General features: G+C 43.4%; 2 protein-coding genes across 5 annotated transcripts in view; both read right to left on the bottom strand.

Moving 5' to 3' along the window:
* Positions 1 to 18,542, bottom strand: part of LOC105284944 — a 167,459-nt gene that overhangs the window by 65,778 nt on the left and 83,139 nt on the right. For 2 of the 3 annotated variants that reach the window (XM_011348829.3, XM_020033441.2), the window contains exon 3: positions 8,950 to 9,015. The exons of the other annotated variant lie outside the window; for it this stretch is intronic. In XM_011348829.3, the coding sequence (XP_011347131.2) occupies positions 8,950 to 9,015 (66 nt within the window). The remainder of the gene's footprint in view (positions 1 to 8,949; positions 9,016 to 18,542) is intronic. 3 annotated transcript variants of the gene reach the window in all.
* On the bottom strand, positions 9,022 to 14,183 carry LOC113562165. Of its 2 annotated transcripts, XR_003406693.1 has the most exons (3): positions 13,889 to 14,183; positions 12,688 to 13,539; positions 9,022 to 10,878 (listed from the first exon to the last, which is right to left on the bottom strand). XR_003406693.1 is itself a non-coding variant. In XM_026970573.1 (2 exons), the coding sequence occupies exons 1-2, from the start codon at positions 14,094 to 14,096 to the stop codon at positions 12,743 to 12,745; spliced, it is 1,005 nt and encodes a 334-aa protein (XP_026826374.1). In that variant the 5' UTR covers positions 14,097 to 14,183; the 3' UTR covers positions 11,784 to 12,742. The 2 variants fall into 2 exon arrangements, 1 of the variants encoding a protein (XP_026826374.1); XM_026970573.1 differs by lacking the exon at positions 9,022 to 10,878 and having other exon boundaries at positions 11,784 to 13,539.

Here is an 18,542-nt window from a genome sequence, read left to right as displayed (position 1 = left end):
TTTCAAAAAAGAAACGCCGTGCGTTTTCGATCTAGTTGGATAACGTTTCCTGATTCCACTGTATTTTTAACATGTTTCTCCAATCAGAACAAAGTCAATGAGATAATTATGTTGATACATAGCGCCGAAGTGATAAAATTATTAACATTTAAATAATTTGCGATAAAATGTAACGCTATTATACAAAGAAATGCCAGAACATTTGGTGCTCTTCAAAGACTTTTTACGACGAAAAATAGAAATTTTCATGTGTTTCATGTTCTGCGTCTAAGAGTTCGACCATGTCATAAGTTGTTGCCAAGTGCGTTTGCGGAAAGCGCTGCTCTCAAGATAAAATGGCAGGACGGCGAAACAGGACTCAGCGCGGCCTCAAAGGCGCGAGGAGTCACACGGTGCTACTGCCACGCAGCTCACTCTCGGGCCGTTCAAGGTCATCCAAGGTCGTTCCCGAGGAGCAAGGTCCTTGGACTCGAGAAACGCTCGTAACAAACTGGTCCCTCTCGACCTTCGGCACGGCGTGGCTGTTGAAAAGAAAGCGAGCCAAGAGCGGATGTGTTGCAGAAAACGCGAGGCTTGCATTATTACTTTCCTTTATCTCTCTTCCTCTCCGAGCGTGCAATTGCACTCCTGCTGCCTCCTGGGCAGAGATCCCGCCTAGTCGTTTTCTTCTCGTTCCTTAAAAAATACGAGCGCGCGGCGCGGCGTAACGACGATAAAATCGAAGGACTGCTCTCAATTTGCTTCTTTGTCGCTTCGCCTCATCGTTCATTTCTTCTCTCGGTTCCTCTCGGAGTTCTTCCTCGTGCGACTCCCTCTTGTTTCCGGTCGCCTTGCTGCGCGCGCGTGTTCTCCACACGGAATTCTTCCGGGCTGCTTCCCTTCCGTTCCAACGAAGATGCGAATCAGTCAGAATTTAACTTTTATATTTCTGCTTTCTCATAGACATCTCCTTCTTCATTTCAGCCAATGTTAGAAAATTTTTCATTAAATTTTACTAGTTCTCCCCTCTTCAAAATTAATTCTCCCCTCTTCAAAATTAATACATGCCGCACGATTGTCCACAATTTCCGTAGCGATCAGTTGCATGCATCGTGAGTTGCCTTACCATCGCACGCGGTAATTTCGCGCGCTAATTATAACTGCATGAATGCCTGGACAGTTCTTTCTTCTTTCCCTGATCTCAGTCATCTCTCTTTCTTGTGTCTACTATAATATATGCTCCACCCTGGCTTTTCCGCCGCTCTGAGCTCCGTTTCTTCTGCTGGCAACTCTCTTTTCTCTCTCTTTCTTCCTCTCTCTTTCTCTCTTCATGTCTACCACGGTATCTCCTCGACTTGCTGACTAATAATATAAAACGGCCGATCCCCCGACGTATTATATACCGAGGTACGATTCACGCACGAGCGGACACCGTAAGGAGGCACTCGAGAAGAGGAATGGCGGGAAGGAATCTGGTCCAGCATGTGTCACGGCCGACACGGTGCATCGGTGCAAGGAGAGAAGCGAACGAGAGAGGCGTTGTCGCGAGAAAATCATTTCGAATTATATACCGGTCAGGCGATTCTATCTCCGATGTATGGGAGCCTCAAGGATCGTTCGAAGCGTGCGGTGTCGTCCTCGTATTACGGGAACACCGTCGCGCCTCCCCAGTGTGGACTGACCGCGATCGCAGGATGAGATTAAGGTAATGAAGTTGCGTTTACTTCGAAATTACCGCGGCGGATGTAGAGTAACGCGCGCAATCAACCCGCGTCGCTCTGACAATTTATTATTTATTTTTTTTGTTATGAGGTTTCTGCAGTTTGACACGTATGCACGATTGTCTGAGAGCAACGCGCAACTCTGAACGGCAGTTATCGCACTGGTTTATCATCCTTCGTCGTCGTGTAAGGTTGCCGCGAAAGTGCGCTTCGAAGTTTCGCAGGAGTTCTTCCGCGGGAGGACAATTAGCGCATCGTAAATTTATACGTGCGATGCCTCCGATCAAGATAAAAAAGAAATCCCGGGGGAGGGAGAGGAGGAAAGATTCCGAGGAAGTTTTCGTGATGCATACACGTAGATCCTCGCGGTGAATGCAACGCCTTATCATGCGAACGAGGTATGCGCCGGCAAAAACTGCGAATCGATCATAGACGCGGTTAGATGTAAGCAGTCGAAAGAGATAACTGTGAAAGACGATTGTGGAGGTTGTAATCGATCTTGCGGTGAGCTCGATCGATGAACCCGGCTTCCCCTCGCTGTAAAGCACCTCCTCGAAAACGACACTTCCCCCGTAATCGCTCGCGACGCTATGCAGCTTCCTGAGCAACATAAATCTCCCCGCTTCCTCGTATAAATTACACCGGAGGGGATACCAAAGTGACCAACGGGGTCCCAGATGTGACGGTACGACACTTTGCAATAATCTTCCATGGTTCACTAAGCTGTTCCGTAATATCATCAATTTGCACTGACTCCGGAAACGCTGGCGGCGCGATGCTAATTGCGCCCGACGTCACAAAAGAGATTGAAACTGTGATATTTTATTGACACTACATCATGCCGATAAATTAACCGTTAGATATTCATGCTATTTCTTGTGCATCGAGCGCTCTCCTAACGAGCATTCCGTTTAGCAAGACGAGAATGTGCATAAAATTAATATTCAAATAATTTCGAATGTTAAAACCGCTGAGACCCAGATAGAATTAATCCGATCTAACATCATTCTGATTATCAGGCATATTCGAATATATCTGCAGCTTCCTTCTTCAACGGGACGAGGTTTACGGTCACGTTCCTTCTTCTTCCTCCGCGAAGGGGCGTATCGTAAACGTTTTTCTGTCAAAAGATATTTATACTGTCGTTTGAGCGAATAATCACTGCGTCAATTAAGCGGCAAAGCGGCTCATCGCATCACGCAATCACGCATCCCTCGACCGACGTGCGACATGCAAGATAAATCTCATTTGAATGAGTAACACGCGGCAGAGAAAAAACGGTACCGTGTTGTGCTCGAGTGTCGCGCGAGCGTTTATTCGCTCAAAAAGTCGTTTCGCCATCCGGTTCGCTCGCATGCTCGTCGTCGCTCGTTGCCTTTCTGTATACCTTCCGCTTCTCTTCCTGTTTGTTGCCAACTTTCCGTGTCATTCTTCCAACGTCGATTTACGCTTGTCGCTTCCGCATGCGCGTCCTCCGTGTTGCAACGCAACGTCAATATTTAGATTGTCGCAAATGTGCTACACACATGATGATCATTTATCGTTTACAAATAGCTTGAGAATTAAGATATAAATTAAATGTCTTTGAAAACAGAAGAAATAAAATTATGTCGAAATGAAATTCCTTGCCACGAATGCAAGTATTCATTTTACGGTTCGTAATTTTACACAATTGCGAAAGTGCAATTTCTAACAAGCCTTCTCAGCTTCGCATCAATACGGACAAATAAATTATTAATCAGCGATAAAATAAACGCATTGCCATACGAGAGATGTTAACGTGAAGTAAATAAGAATTATGTCATCCCACGAGAGTCCATAAATCGTCTCACTCGTATCACACGACCATTTCTTCCTATTCTCTCAGATTTTTTTCTTTTATTGCTTCATTCTCGTTCGTGCCACCTCTCGTCGTCGTCGTGCATCCAGGCCGAGTTAAATTGGCATGAAGCGTGACTGGTGTCCACTCTCCTCTTCCTCTTCTTCCTTCTCTCTACCTTTCCCCTTTCCTCTATCTTTTATTTTCTCTCCTTCTGTTTTTCTTCGTATGCTTCTCTCTCTTCCTCTCTCTTTCTCTTTCACTGCGATTCACCTTCTCGTTCTCGCCGCTCTGCGCAGCGACTCGACGGAGCAGTAGCTTCCGTATCGCGCTTTAATTACAATAGCGATCCCGTTTTTTGCAGTACTTTTATTAATTGAGGGAACACGGGGCTCTCTTTCTATTTCTCTCTCTCTCTCTTTCTCCCTCCCTCTCTTTCTTTCTCTCCCCCGCCTTTGCGTATCGCTCCGAAGCCGCGCGTGTGCGCGCGATATACACGTACGTGTATATCGAAGCCACGCGTCTCACCGTAACAAAAGATGATTACGGTACCTGATTCGTCGTGGTCACACGCGCCGCGGGTCCTGGCACAGCGGTAACAATCAAACTTTCAGCATAATGTCGCAATTATATTCCGGCGACGCCGTCCCCCCTTCCCTATCTCTCTCCTGGGTCAAGATGAACTCGAGATCGCGACTTGATCTTAATTACTGTCTAACAATGTAACAAACGGTAGCCTTCAGCTCTATGAACAGAACGGAAGACTCCGATAATCTCTGAACAAAGAATACTTTTAGTAACAGAATGATTAACTGAGTCCTGTAATTAAATCAATCAATTTAATGAAAGCTATATGGTTTTTAAAATATTATGAAAATATTTAAAAATTACATAATTTTTCTTTTTATTAAATTCTCTCTCTTAAATGCAGTCCAGTTGTTCCTGGTTTAAAGTCTTGATACCAATTTGAGCGTGCTTAATGAGAGTTGGAACAATACATTTATTTCACAACATCCGACAGCTTGGAACGTACTATTGTCGGAAAGATGAAAAGAAATTTGCAACTTTCGCACGGAAAGCTTCCGCGCGAGCGGCGCATCCTCGCTTTTTACGGGCAAATTATTCGATTGTTTCAGAATCTTAACGATGTAAATAATTGCTTTCTGGTCGCACGCCCCTTCATGTGGTAGATCACGAGATGTCAGTTAACGAAGTATGATCCTGCAAATGGGATGCTATGCAAATGACCTGCCAACTACATAGATTATAGCGGATGAGTGCTGCCAGAACCAGAAACTTCCTTCTTTTAACATAACTTCATTAACATAAAAGAACAAAGAAATTGATCGTTCGATAAAGAAGAACAAATGCGATGCTAACGTATTACAGCGATAACATTAAGAAAATTAACAAGATATCTATCATTCAAAATTAATTAACTTATTCAGCATAGCTGAATGCCATGAGGAATGCCATGAAGCTGTTTTACATGAAGTATTTTACATAGTTTCGCTATTTTATCGCATCTTATAAATTTCTTCAAAGCGTCATTTTAAAAGCTTGTAGAATCTCTTGTTTGTTGTGTAATTTCAATGTTTTACCGGAACAAATGACACTTTGCCCAGAGCAGGAACCGACTTGTGTCGTAACAAACTGCTTCGACGAAAAGATGAAAGAACACGAATGACAGAGAGAGTGACAATTCAAAAAAGAAGTCGAAAAGTCTCTTGCTAGACCTCTGAAGACACCGCTAGAACGACTGAAGTTGTAAAATATTTGAGAAGTGTTCGTAAAAACGGAAATTCGGCCGTGGTGAATGTTAAACGATCTCGAATCCCCTTGATTCGATTCACGTTCATCGAACCCGAAAATCCCTTTACGCGGGATGTGGTACTAATTGTGCCTGAATACCGTTCATGGATACCACCGAGACGCATCACTGCCTGAGGCCGTTATTACAACACTGTTCGTTCCAGAAAGGCAGAAAGTAACAAGCATGATCATGCAAAAGTATTCTTATGAGTTTAATGATGGAGAAGTGTCGTTTTCGTTCCAAGCTACTTGATTGGCTCCGTTAATTATGATGTTATCATATGGATTTATGATGATATTAAGCAATTTATGTATCATGTTTGCTTGTACGATGAACGATTGTTCGCTTGTAATTAATTATCTTTCACCGTGAGAAGACGACGATTACTGTAATTTTGTTCATCTAATTTACATGGTATAGTGCTCAACAAGGTATCTTCATAGTGGCGTCTCAATCAGAGACTGGCCGGTAATTATCCCCTTCGTTTGAACCACGCGACGTGCCACGTGCGTCCGCCTGGTCGTAAATCAAAAATTCCAGAGTCAAAGGTCAATAGTCCCGAGAGAGGCGGCCGCGCTTTCAGAAGTTTCCTCGCGACTGACGTTTCCGTCGGATCGATAATTGCTGTCACCTCGTGTTTGCGCATTCTGCGCATTCTGCGCAGTCCTGTCGGACGGCTATTCCTGATCATAAACCTCGTGCAAACCGCGCACGTGATGGGCCACATTGAGCCATCGGTGAAACAGGAAAATTGATTCGCATAGGAAATTCAGAGAATCTTCCCCAACGATGTGTCTTCGAGAGAATTAATACGAACACCCACCGCGTTTCGATAACGGGAACACGAATGGGAGAATTTTTCATTAAGTCTCACGACGTGAATTAAAATGCCGCATATCACCTTGGCTTTTAGAGAAATACGTCATAAGCCACGACCCCGTATTAAGTACGAAGTGCATTTCAGCTTGGATAATTGCTTTCAAGAATGATGATTATTATCCAAGTATATCATACTTCTTTTTTTTTATACCGTACTAATTTAGAGTGGCTATTTAAACTGGAATTTCCGCAGTCTCGTCACAGTTAGGACTCTCATCAAGTCATTCAAGCATCATCGCTCAAGAAAACTACAGAGTCCTCGTTAGAGTTGAGTGATTCTCCCGTTAAGGAAGAAAAACCGCCAAACGTGAAAAACTTTGCTGCCGATCGACGGCAATCACAGGCCAATATACACGACACTCACTTCTGTATCCATTTTATATTTAACAGTTGCAGTTATGTATGTCATGATAATTTAATAAACTACAGTTACATAGGGGAAAAATGTGAAGTTCTCATAAAATGGAATCTCGTTGTATAACTCCATTCAAATGAAAACTTTATTATAGTCCGCGGTGAATATGCATAAAATTGCTCCTGCATACACCGGGTCTCTGATGTCAAATCAAATGGTATTCGCTGGAAACGAGTCGTATACCGTTACAACTGCATCAGCTAGCACAGTTCCCGTAGCTGCTTGAAAGAAAGGATATTTTCTGAAACCACCGGAATATTTCCCAAAATTATTAAACACCCATGCCGTACAGAAAGATAGTTATAACCATTGCACTACAATCGCAACAATTGCTATAGTTACAAATGCGTCGAAAGAAAGCAAAATTAGAATAAAGTAAAAATAGTAATAAATTGCATTTTATGCTTGTTATCTTCACTTTATTCTCTTGTGACAGGACGAAAGGCATTTCCGCGTGTATCCGCGGAATTTCTGAAACATTGTGCGTTAGTGATTAAAATATCTCCGGGTCATCGGGAAAGGAGAAGCCGAGGTTCCTTATTGCACTTGACAGTTTGGAGAGTACTGAATCGACGCGGATGCCGGACAAGAGGACGGCCGTATAAGTCGGATTAATCTCCAGCAATTTATGGGGTATTATCCGCCGACCTTCCGGTACGCGAACGACTATTAAGGTAGATGAATGTACACCGCCCAGGGGGAGAAGGAAGGGGAGAAACGGGAAGAGGACAAGCAAGACGCAGGAATGTGCAGAAAGAACAGAACATGTATGCATGCGCTCCTGTGCGCACATTGCGGTTGCGTGTCGCTCGTACCTCATTCAATCGCGAACAACGTTAGAACAGGATGTGACGCAGCTTGTGTACGCATCTGAAAAAAATTGCGCTAGCCACGCGGACTGATTCGGAGTGCGCACGCAACTGCATTTCGAAAACGGTCGGCGGCATTGACGGAGCAAGATGTACGTAACATTCGTAAATAAACGATATAATTTGGCGTTTAAATGAAATTAAAACAATGAGACGAGAGGTATCTGCGAACGCAGAAGGAACAAATTAAACAAATTTTCGCATAGTCGCGTTTCGTCATTAAAACCGCCATTAGCACATGCGTGGACCAAATTGGCGAGAAATGTGTAAATTAGCGGTGCTGTTGCGAAACTCTGTCGAAACAATGCGATAATAAAACAATCCCGAGAGAAAGAGGGAATCCCGGTGACGTTTTATTCGCGCAAATCTTCCGCGATTAAATTTGCACACAAGGTATCACCGCTATTGCTTCATTACGGTTTGCGGAGAGCGTGTTTGTCGCTCGCTTTATTGCCTCGTGCAATAATTGGATTAATTTCTGAAGCGCATAAATCAGCAACGCACGGTTCGCGTTATCGTGCCTTACACGGAACCATCAAACGATGCCGCCTCAATACTGTGAAAAACGACATGTTGTTCCCAGCAAACAATGTCTAAGCTGGTGTCGCATTTTTGTCCAAATAAATGATTATGTAAATGAAATGAATTAACATACTTAAAATTACCGATCCCGATTTACATGAGATAACAACACCACCTTCCGCAATTAGTCGTTCATCGCATCGAAATTGCTGAGAAACCTATTAGGAGACCTCGCACAATACACGCGAAACACGGGCTAAGATTGCCTTGATAAGCAAAAGTCGTTATTATTACCGTTTTCGTGAGGTCGTAAAAATATCGCGAGCGCATTCTCACGCGAGCGCCACGAAAAAATGAGCTCCGCCGATTTACGGAACGCGCGTTCGCCCGCGAATGCCATCATATTATGAATATTTTACGTACGTAACGCCATTGCCCGTTACGCTATTGTTGTACAGTTACGCGGATGCGTATCGTGTAACCGCGTGGCGTTTATTGTCAATAGAATCCACGAATAGAGCGCGAGAAGCCACCGCCCTGAAACGCACCGTTCAACGCATCAAGGCATGAAGACACCAGGCATACATACGTGATACTGTACGTGACACTGTAAGCTCGAATCGTTTACATGCTCGCGTTGCATACCTACCTGCGCAGGACCCTCGCCATCTGCTACGCGCGCACGTTTGCAGAAATAGCGGTGCTGCGCCTCGGCATCGTGAGCCGCGCGCCGCTCGCTCGAATTCACGCGTAAAAAAGGAGCGCGCTTTTCCGGGATTTTACAAGGATCACGTTCGCCTCGCGTAATAAAATAAGATCCGCGGAAGAGCGCGGGAAAAGAAACGTGTTTGCGTGTAGCTCGTGTAAATTATGCAAGCAGGCTTCTGAAAAAGCTGGCATAATCGTTTCTTCGATGAACCGGCAAAACTTACCCATACCAGGTAGCTCATCCACAGCGTCCGCAGCTGATCGACGTTTTCCGGCGAACTCGTATCTCGCTTCCGTGAAAAAAAAAACAGGAAAAAATTATGAAAAAGACTCAAGGAAGGCGCGTCAGTAGATCTTTAAACCTTCGCCGCAGCTAAATCGGGGAACAATCGCTTGACAAGTAAGATAAGTATGTCCCTCGACTTGGAAATGGAATTTGCAGACGTTTTGACCAGCCAGGAATGATCATGAAGCATTGGTCTAAATCGGTTGCAAAAGGTTAGATTTCAAAGTCGAGGAACATACCTAGACTTACTTGTGAATACTTACGAGCGACGTAGCTCATTTGCAGACGCACCGCGTATCTTTCGGTGGGCCGTAAAAAGCGACAAGCAAAATTGCAAGATCAAACGAGCCCGCCGAAGGCGGGCGAAGTTTGATCGAAATTATATGAAACGTCTCGTTCGAAGATGATAATATTGTAGTCATGCTCGTCATGCCTAACATCACAACGTTTAGCGTCTAGTAAATTTGATATTTGGCGCCCTCCGCCATCTTATCCCTAGGATAACTTCCTCTTATCTTCATATTGTTTTGTGTAACGAACTGAGAATTATCACAACTTAATCGAAAGATGATAGCGGGCGTAAGTATTAATTCATGCGTAGTCTTATCGGGTATTCCAAGGGTGGGAGACTATCATCTTCGAACGAGACGTTTCATATAATTTCGATCAAACTTCGCCCGCCTTCGGCGGGCTCGTTTGATCTTGCAATTATATTGCACGTCTCGTTCTCGATGATAATATTGTAGTGTTTTAGAGCTTGTGAGAATTCTCATTACATTGTGTTATGCAATTACACATTTGTATACTTAGATACAGATATTCGCTTATATGTACTTATAGATACTTATCTATACCTATCGCTACTGTAAAATTGACCGCGCAAATTGATCATTAGGTGCTTGAATAGGCCTATTATAGAACTTGAAAAAGGTTTGAGATCCAGAAGCCCATCCAGCACATCTTCTAATAGTAGCAATATCTACTCCTCTCGAATGCGCTGCGGATACTGCCGCATGTCGGGTGCTGTATGCCGTAAATTGGTTAGTGTCAATGCCAGCCTTGCCTAGAAGTGCTTTAACCCAATGTCCAATTGTTTGTGCGGTTACTGCGTTAAAGGGCTTAGTAGTAGCAATGAATAGATTTCTTATACGTTGATGTCGTAAATCTTTGGTAAGTTCAATATAGTCTAGTATTGCCGATGCCACACACAAGCCCGGCTTCTCTTTGTAAAAAGGTAATATTAATTCGGACTGAAAACTGCCTGGCTTGAGGTCTTGATTTGATCCGTAATTTTTATACTAAGACCGAAATTAAACACCGAAATATTCTCAAGTCTTATTAAAGCTAAAGTCTGTAATCACTGCGCAGTTGTTAACGCTAAACGCGTGGCCACTTTTTCAGCCGTATCCTTAAACTTCAATTGTTTAAGAGGGTGAAGTCTTTCAATATAATGTGAAACGGGAGTAACATTCCAGGTTGTAGAGTACTTAGGTTTAGTTGGTCTTTGCTTGAACACGCCTCGTAAAAAACGCGAGATCAACCCATCCGCGTTTATATCAGAACTAGCAATTAAAGAGATAGATGCTCGTGCAGTATTTAACGTACTATACTTTGCACCCTCTTGAAATCTGTGATTGAGAAAATCAATAATATCTGAAGTTTTCGGATGAAAAATATCGAAACCGTTAGTGTGTGCATAATACCACCAACTTCGCAGATTACACTCATATTGCTTAAGTGTAGACTTTGTAATGGAATCAACCATCACATCCACCGACGCTTCGCTGACTCCTTTCTTCAAGAATGCCGTCCTGATAATTTGCCTGCCACCAACGAAAGGTGGAGAGCTAACGGATGGTGCTTGCCTCTATAGGGAGATAGTAATAACGAATTACTTGGATTGAATGTGATGGTAGGTTTCGAAAGCAGCGATGTAAAAAAAGGATACCACGGTTGGGTAGGCCATAAAGGTACAAGTACCCCTACCGCCTTATCATTGATAATTTTTCTTAATGTACGCAGGATAAGTGCGAAGGGAGGAAAAGCATAGAAAAATTCATTTGTCCAAGACCGAGTGAAAGCATCCACTGACTCTGTTTCAGGGTCTGGAAAACGCGAATAAAATCTATCACATTTTCTATTCAATCTAGAGGCAAAGAGATCGACCGATAAGGGTCCAAATCTCCTTGTAATCTCGTCGAAAGCCGACGGCGAAAGTTCCCATTCTGTGTTGACATTAGTATTGCGTGATGCTCTGTCCGCTTGTACGTTTTCTGCCGACTTAATGTATGATGCTTTTAACCATATATTCCTTGCTTCGCACCATTTCCAAATGTCTCTAGCAAGTTCACTAAGATGTGGATATTTTACACCGCCTGCTCGGTTCACATATGATATAGCTGTAGCATTATCTAGTCGAAGAAGTACTTCGGTCCGGACTAAGTTTGAGGCAAAGCATTTTAATGCAAAAAAGACTGCTAGTAACTCTAAGTAATTTATATGTTTCTTTCGTTCTTCCGTGTTTCAGAAACCAAATGCACTGATATCATTACAGTGACAGCCCCAGCCAGATAAAGAAGAATCAGAATATATTTCCATAGAAAAGTTATGACTTCGTATCGGATTTGAACCAATAGCTGCGTTTAGTTTCCACCAGTGAAGGTCCTCCATTATACATTCTCGGATATACACTTTGCCTTCATAGCTATTACCATTGACTTTTAGGGCCAAAAATGTCTGCCTTTCCAGTCTTTTGCAATGTATGAATCCGTAGGCTACTGCTGGACAAGCCGCCGCTAAAATTCCCAGAAATTTTGCGAATTTTCTAATTCTATAACCATTTCCTTTCTTAAATTTATTTGCGAACTCGATGATCTGATTCTTCTTTTTGTCCGTTAAATTTAAAGTAAAGTTCACTGAATCAAGAATGAAACCCAGATATTTACATCGTTGACTAGCAATTAAAGAGCTTTTTTCAAAATTTATGAGAAACCCTAAATCTTGTAGGAAAGTAATAGTATGGTTAATATTTTTCTCACATAAGTCTTTTGAACTATGAATAACAAGGAAATCATCAAGATAAAGGCTCAATAACATTCCTTGTAATCTCAAGGCAGCAACTACGGGTTTCATTATTTTGGTAAAAATATATGGACTGGTACATAAGCCAAAAGGAAGGCATGAAAATTGAAAAAGTTTGCCTTGAAATTCAAATCTAAGGAACTTTCTATGTGGCCTATATATGGGCACTACGAAATAAGCGTCCTTTAAATCTAAGGAGCCTATGAAATCTCCAGGAGATAACAGACTTAAAACGGATCGGATGTCTTTCTAACTTGAAGTGTGGGGGTTTAATAAACTTATTTAATTCTGTTAAATTAAAAATAAACCGATTGGAACCATCAGGCTGTGGCACCAAGAAGTAGGAAGAAAGAAACTGACCATCACAATATTCACATTCCTCAATAGCACCTTTTTGTAGTAATTTGCTAATTTCTACGACAAGTCGTTTCAATTCCTCTCTAGAAAACACTTTTGCTTTTGGTGGAGAATATTGAAAAGGTTTTTCGATAAAAGGAAGTCTATAGCCTTTTAAAGAATTAATGATATACTTATCAGTCGTAATTTTTCGCCAACTATTTACGAAAAAACGCAAACGGCCTGCCGGCTTATCTACCTGCTTATTTCTTGGATGGAGATTGCGTCGTTTGAGAATTCGTCTTGGATGCACTCTACGATGCCTTCTGAGGAGCTCGTTTCTTGAACTTGAACAGACGTCGTTTCTGTTGATAACCCACCTGTCGATACATCGCAGGTGGGTATTTCAAGTTTCCCCGATTAAATTTCAGGAAACTTTTCTTTTGTGGTTTATCCTTAATTTCTGCGCAGGCCTTTTCAATTTTCTTTGCATCCTTGACTTTATCCTTAAGATTATTGCCATAAAGCCACTCGTCAGAAATCATCGCATCCGCCGTTGGTTTAATATTTTTATTTAGCTGCGGTGTGATGAACGATTTGCGAGCTACGGACTGTTGATAGAACACATCCGTCAGGACCTGACCAGCGTGGCTCAAATAATCCATAAAGGTATCTTCATCCAGACCGTCTTCTGGCGGATCTATGAGCATAGAAACCGCAACGCCTAGGGCGGCTAAGGCTGTGCCCACGCAATTCTGCGTCTCTAAAAAATGCTGGTCTCTCTTCTTGGTAATATCCGAAAGGAGCGGGATAATTTCTAAATTCACCTTGGGAGCTTCTGTGTATAAATCTTCTTTACGATTGTAAAGTTCCAGAAGTTCTTGTTTGTTTTTCGCTGGAAGACCTTGCTTTATCCATTTAGACCACGCATCTAATAATTCCGGGTGATATTTAACCTCCTTGAATTTAGATTCATTTAAATCCACGCCTAACACTTTCAAAACATTATCTCGTAATGTTGATTCCTTAGGAATATCGTTAGTCGAGTGTTGGATATTTCCCTCGACCTCAATATTCGAATCCCTTGATCTTGAAATACTGTCATCGACTTCTGTAATAAAGAAGCCAAGAAAAAAGGAATAACGAAAGAAAAGAATCGGGTAACATTTGTTATGTATTTTGCGAAAAACAGTTCTTGTTGAAAAAAATTTCATAAAAGTACTCTGTCAGTGTCGTGTGGACACTGAGTCACAAGATTCGTATAGAATCAGGGACATTGAGCGAAAAAAAAGGGTAACACTTATTGTGTGATATGTGGCTGCTCGGTTCTTGTTGAACCATCCACAAAATTTACCCTGTCAGCGTCGTGTGGACCCTGACTCTCAAGATTCGTATGGAATCCTTGAGATTTAACCTAAAAGCAAGTTCCCTTTTTGGGAATGCGCTCAGACTAAACTTACCAATGACCTGAGCATCATCAATTGCAACATCGGTAGAGTGATCATGTAGTTTCTGTTCCGGTTGAACATGTACCAACGTCTCCATAACCTGTGTTAGGTTATCTAACCTACGTTGTATAAGATTAAGCTCTTCCCGCTGTCGCTTATGTCGACGATCGTCGCTAGATCGTGACCTAGATCGTTTCTTCTTGGAATGATGTGGCATCATAAACCAAAAATACGATAATTATGCCAGAAAAGTAATATTCTTTGCAGGACTAAACGAAATACGTAACGATGCTTCGGCACAACGAAACAATATGAAGATAAGAGGAAATTATCCTAGGGATAAGATGGCGGAGGGCGCCAAATATCAAATTTACTAGACGCTAAACGTTGTGATGTTAGGCATGACAAGCATGACTACAATATTATCATCGAGAACGAGACGTGCAATATAATCGATATCGATAGTGCGATCAACGGCACAGATCGGCGCCGGCAACAGCAACTCGCGGGAAGGCGCGAGTGGCACGCGAGGGAAATAAGCGCCGATCATGTATGCGCTATTAAATGGTACATTACCTTCGCGTGTTATAGAGTCATCTGGTACCCTACGTGCCTACGCGGGGTACATGTAGCGGTCTACCGGCGCCGCTCTCTTTCTCTCTCCCTCGCGTGCTCCTCGGCAGCATTCGCTGCAGACGGACAGACGCGCGCGTCTTCGGCGTCGAGATTCCGCTTTTGAGAGACCTACTTTCCGCAGCTGCCGCGAACAGAGGATGATATTAAGAGAAGACGCTTAATTCGCCGATGTGCGTTTCGCCAATCCTCGTCTCAACGATGTAATAACGTTTCATCGCGCAAAACAATTAAAAAATGCGGTTTTACGTGTATCCATCCTGATGGAGCTGCCGTCACGGCGCGCGTCTCGGTGTTAGAAATCGTGGTTTACGGAAAGGTGCGCACACATGCCGCCGACTGGTTAACCAGCTGCGGATGGTCGGGTAAATTCATATCGTGTGACCTTGCGGTGTACCGTTGAGCATGGCCAAGGACCCGGGGAAGTTGAAACGCGATTAAGCGCAGCTCGATCACGAGGAATTAACGCTAGACTCGGCTTGCCGGCCAAGACACTCGTTGCTTTCGGATACGAGCGATCATCACGACGGCGAGTTTTTACCGGAGCGTTACCGTTGTAACGATTTGTACGATTTATCGCGGCGTGCCGTCGAATTAACCGCCGCGGTTAAAACGAACGCGCGTGATCGGGCTTTTAATGATTTCAATCATTACGAAGTGCGATCCTGACCCTGTACCGTGACCCCTCAATTGGAAAGCGCGCGTGAACGTGCATGTACAGGGCGGGATGCGCCGACGCGTTGGCGCGGATGTAATGATTAATGATCCATTAATTAACTTGTTCCACGTTTTCCGCGGCGTGTGCAGGGGGGAGAAAATTACAGCACTCTAGAGGAACTGCGTTTCGCAATTTAAAAGCAATCCCGTAAATCCGGCGCGAGACGGCGGGTCGCGCATGAATTTATTGCGAAGCTGGCAACGGCGAGCTCTTACTTCGCCCGTCGTCGTCGCGGCGACGACGGGCGAAATTTACTCGAGTTTGAAACCTACTCGCGTCGAAAATCGTATTACCCGCGGCGCGCCGGCGGTAAAATTTATTTTATTCATCCCCGCGATATATCATCCGCCCACGCGATTGCGGCCCGCCGTCGGCTCCTTAGGCGATTCGCTGAAAGGTAATCCCGCTGCTTGGAAACGTGCTGGAATCTTGATAAAGCGTGTGGCACTCGGAGGAATCTCACCCGTGGCGTAGTCGCTCTCGCGAGTGATTGTTAGGATTCTTTTCGAGATGATGCGCGATACGGGCACAACGGCCGCCCGCGCGCGCACGAGCGCCCGTGTAGAACAGCTGGAGGCCTTGCGGAAGATGAAGTAACTGTAGATTTGTCACTGACACCGTGTGCCCGACCGAATATTCGCCGCCGTTAGGTCTTATCACCGCCTCGTGATCTGATATGATCGAAATAAAACCCGACGTCATTTCCATGTTTTAATTATATGTTCGTTAATTAACTTCTTCTCGCACTTTCTGGCCGAGGCCTTGCATTTGCAGGCGTGTTAAACAAATTAGACACGTTCAACTCGCTCGGACGGTTTGTAACACGATGCAAACGTTAAACGTGTAAACGTAGCTGATTTTATACAGGAAGATGTTTAACGCGGAATTGATGTGCAGACAAGGTCAGGTGTGCTATCATATCATACTCGAGTATCGCTTTTAATCCTTCCGCTACAAAAGGCGATGATAGTCAACCGTAAAATTACATCCTTATTGAGCTAAAGAATCGCCTGCAGGTTACGCTACATTATATATATAATGTGTTGCAAGTTTAGAAAACGTGCGCTGAAATATCGATTTTAATCTTTCCGTTATTAGAATCGACAGTGATACCCTGCATATCCTCAATATTATTTCACGGGATTCCTGTGCCTCGGAATCCTCTCCGTTCATTGTTGGAGCAACAAATACGTTTTATGTCGATGATGCACATCTAAACTTCTCGCGCTACTGATCACAATTTATTCACAATAAATACAATTATAATCGACAGTCGAAGATTTCCCTCTAACGTTCTGCATCGTTGCGTCGTTTGAATCAATCAAAGAATACGACTTCCTAATTGTCGCAGAAGACAATTTTTAAAAGCATTTCACGCATTTCAAAGACCACTATCACTGCCTTTAGACCGTTTCTCAACCGACTCAAAAGCATAAGTAACAAGGGAATTTCATCACTTTCCAAAAATCAATCGCTCGATCTCTCGCTGGTGCGATTCGCCTCTCTACAAATACGCGAAAATCACACAGTTCCCAGGAAGGAGCGCAGCGACGACGTTAAAGTGTAGCTTTGGCTCTATGGTTTATATTTACGAGATGCCCATAGCCTGTAATTCCTTCCTTCTTCCAGTTATCGTCCTGGGCAAATCCTGTCATTATCCAGCGCGTACCTCAAACACCATGGTTAGCTAGGCCGTTGCGCTAGCTACGACTGCGTCGTCTTTTCTCCCGATACCTCGAAACCGATAGTGCGCGACTTTTTGCTTCGCGTCTCCGGCTACCATCTTTTACGCAAACGAGGAAAGGACTATTTCACCCTCGAGCCATTATGATTTACTCGGATCATCGTACTGCCGAGAAATACCTGATAATCGTGCTGCCTCATCGACGCATTACGTCAGATACTTTGTGCAGGTGAGTTTTTCTTATGGGATATCGCTGATGGACCTCATATCCAATTTTACCGCTGACAAAAGCGTTTAAAGACGCTGGCTAAACGTCTTTTTGATGAACGAACGTCTTTTTGATGAATTGCGGACTCGACGAGTTCAGACTGGTGCTATTTTTGTGCTACTCGGCTTACATATGCCAGAAATAAAAAGCAAACATTGTTTCGATTTCACGGTGACAATAAGCATGTCGGAAGACGTGAACAGCGGCGCCTCATTTAATATGTGGGCGGCCTAAATATTTGAATATTTTATCATGACGATGCATATGTATAAGGTTCCACTGATTCACGTATGCGCTGTTCCGTGTAACAGTGTTTAGTCACATCTATAACGTGGACCTGCTACCTGACTCGCATGCAAATACGCTTATGTCATCATTGCGTGTGCTCGAAGATAAAACACGCAACTATTTCCACCTCGGTCGTTGATCTCAGGAAAATCACGTGCGCATGCGCATTTAATGAGAAATTGCATCGAGATATCGCTATCGACTCGATTACGATACGAGTTACTTTAACATTTTCCTTACATTTTATATATTTATTCATAATAAATACAATTTTCATATATTTATTAATAAAATTGTCCTTCTTCCCGAAATATCTCTTCTCCGAGATCAAATACGCGTTCCCCGGTTGCACGAGGTCCTTGACCGATTATCCGCGAAGCTATCGCTCGGACCTCGAAATAACCGTGCGGTTATATAACGTGTGTCGTTTCGACACCGACCGGTTTATTTCGGTCACTCGGCTGCCCACGCACGCGATGATCGCGTCGCGGCGGTACTTGCCGTTCTTTCGTGGGCAAAGCCTTGGGATCTTGAACTTGACTGGAGACCATGGCCGCAGGTTGCAGCCTTCCAGATTATTACCGTTAGCCATTGCCATGTTGACGCAATGTACGCAGCCACGTTTCCTCCCGATCGTGGCTGCTTACTCGAAAGTAATTATGACATTTAACGTACTTGCAAGCACCGCGCAGTTGTTCGCATAAACGTTCTGCCGCGCTTCACGAGGCATTACAAACGCGCGGGGTGTTGGGTCACGTATTCACGTATCTTATTACTACCGAGGACATTTTCCAATGTGCCTGTGTACGCAAGCGATAGTAAAAATTATCAGTAATATGAAAGTAATGATCAGTCTCTTTCACTGCTTCTTACTCGCCGTGAGAGAAGGCTTTTATTTAACTTATTTAAACTTTGTTAGATTCACTTAAAATTCTTACTTATTAGTTAGATTTTCACATAAGTTTCTTGATGTCCATAAGCATCTTGAAAATATTCTACTAACTTTGTACCACTAGAGGATAGGTTTTAATTATATTCTTCCGTTTTACGATTTTCCTGTGTTACTTGACGCTTT

This window comes from Ooceraea biroi, chromosome 6, assembly GCF_003672135.1.
Source record: "Ooceraea biroi isolate clonal line C1 chromosome 6, Obir_v5.4, whole genome shotgun sequence".
In the NCBI taxonomy this organism is placed as follows: Eukaryota; Metazoa; Arthropoda; class Insecta; order Hymenoptera; family Formicidae; genus Ooceraea; species Ooceraea biroi.
This window is presented reverse-complemented; position numbering and strand designations above follow the sequence as displayed.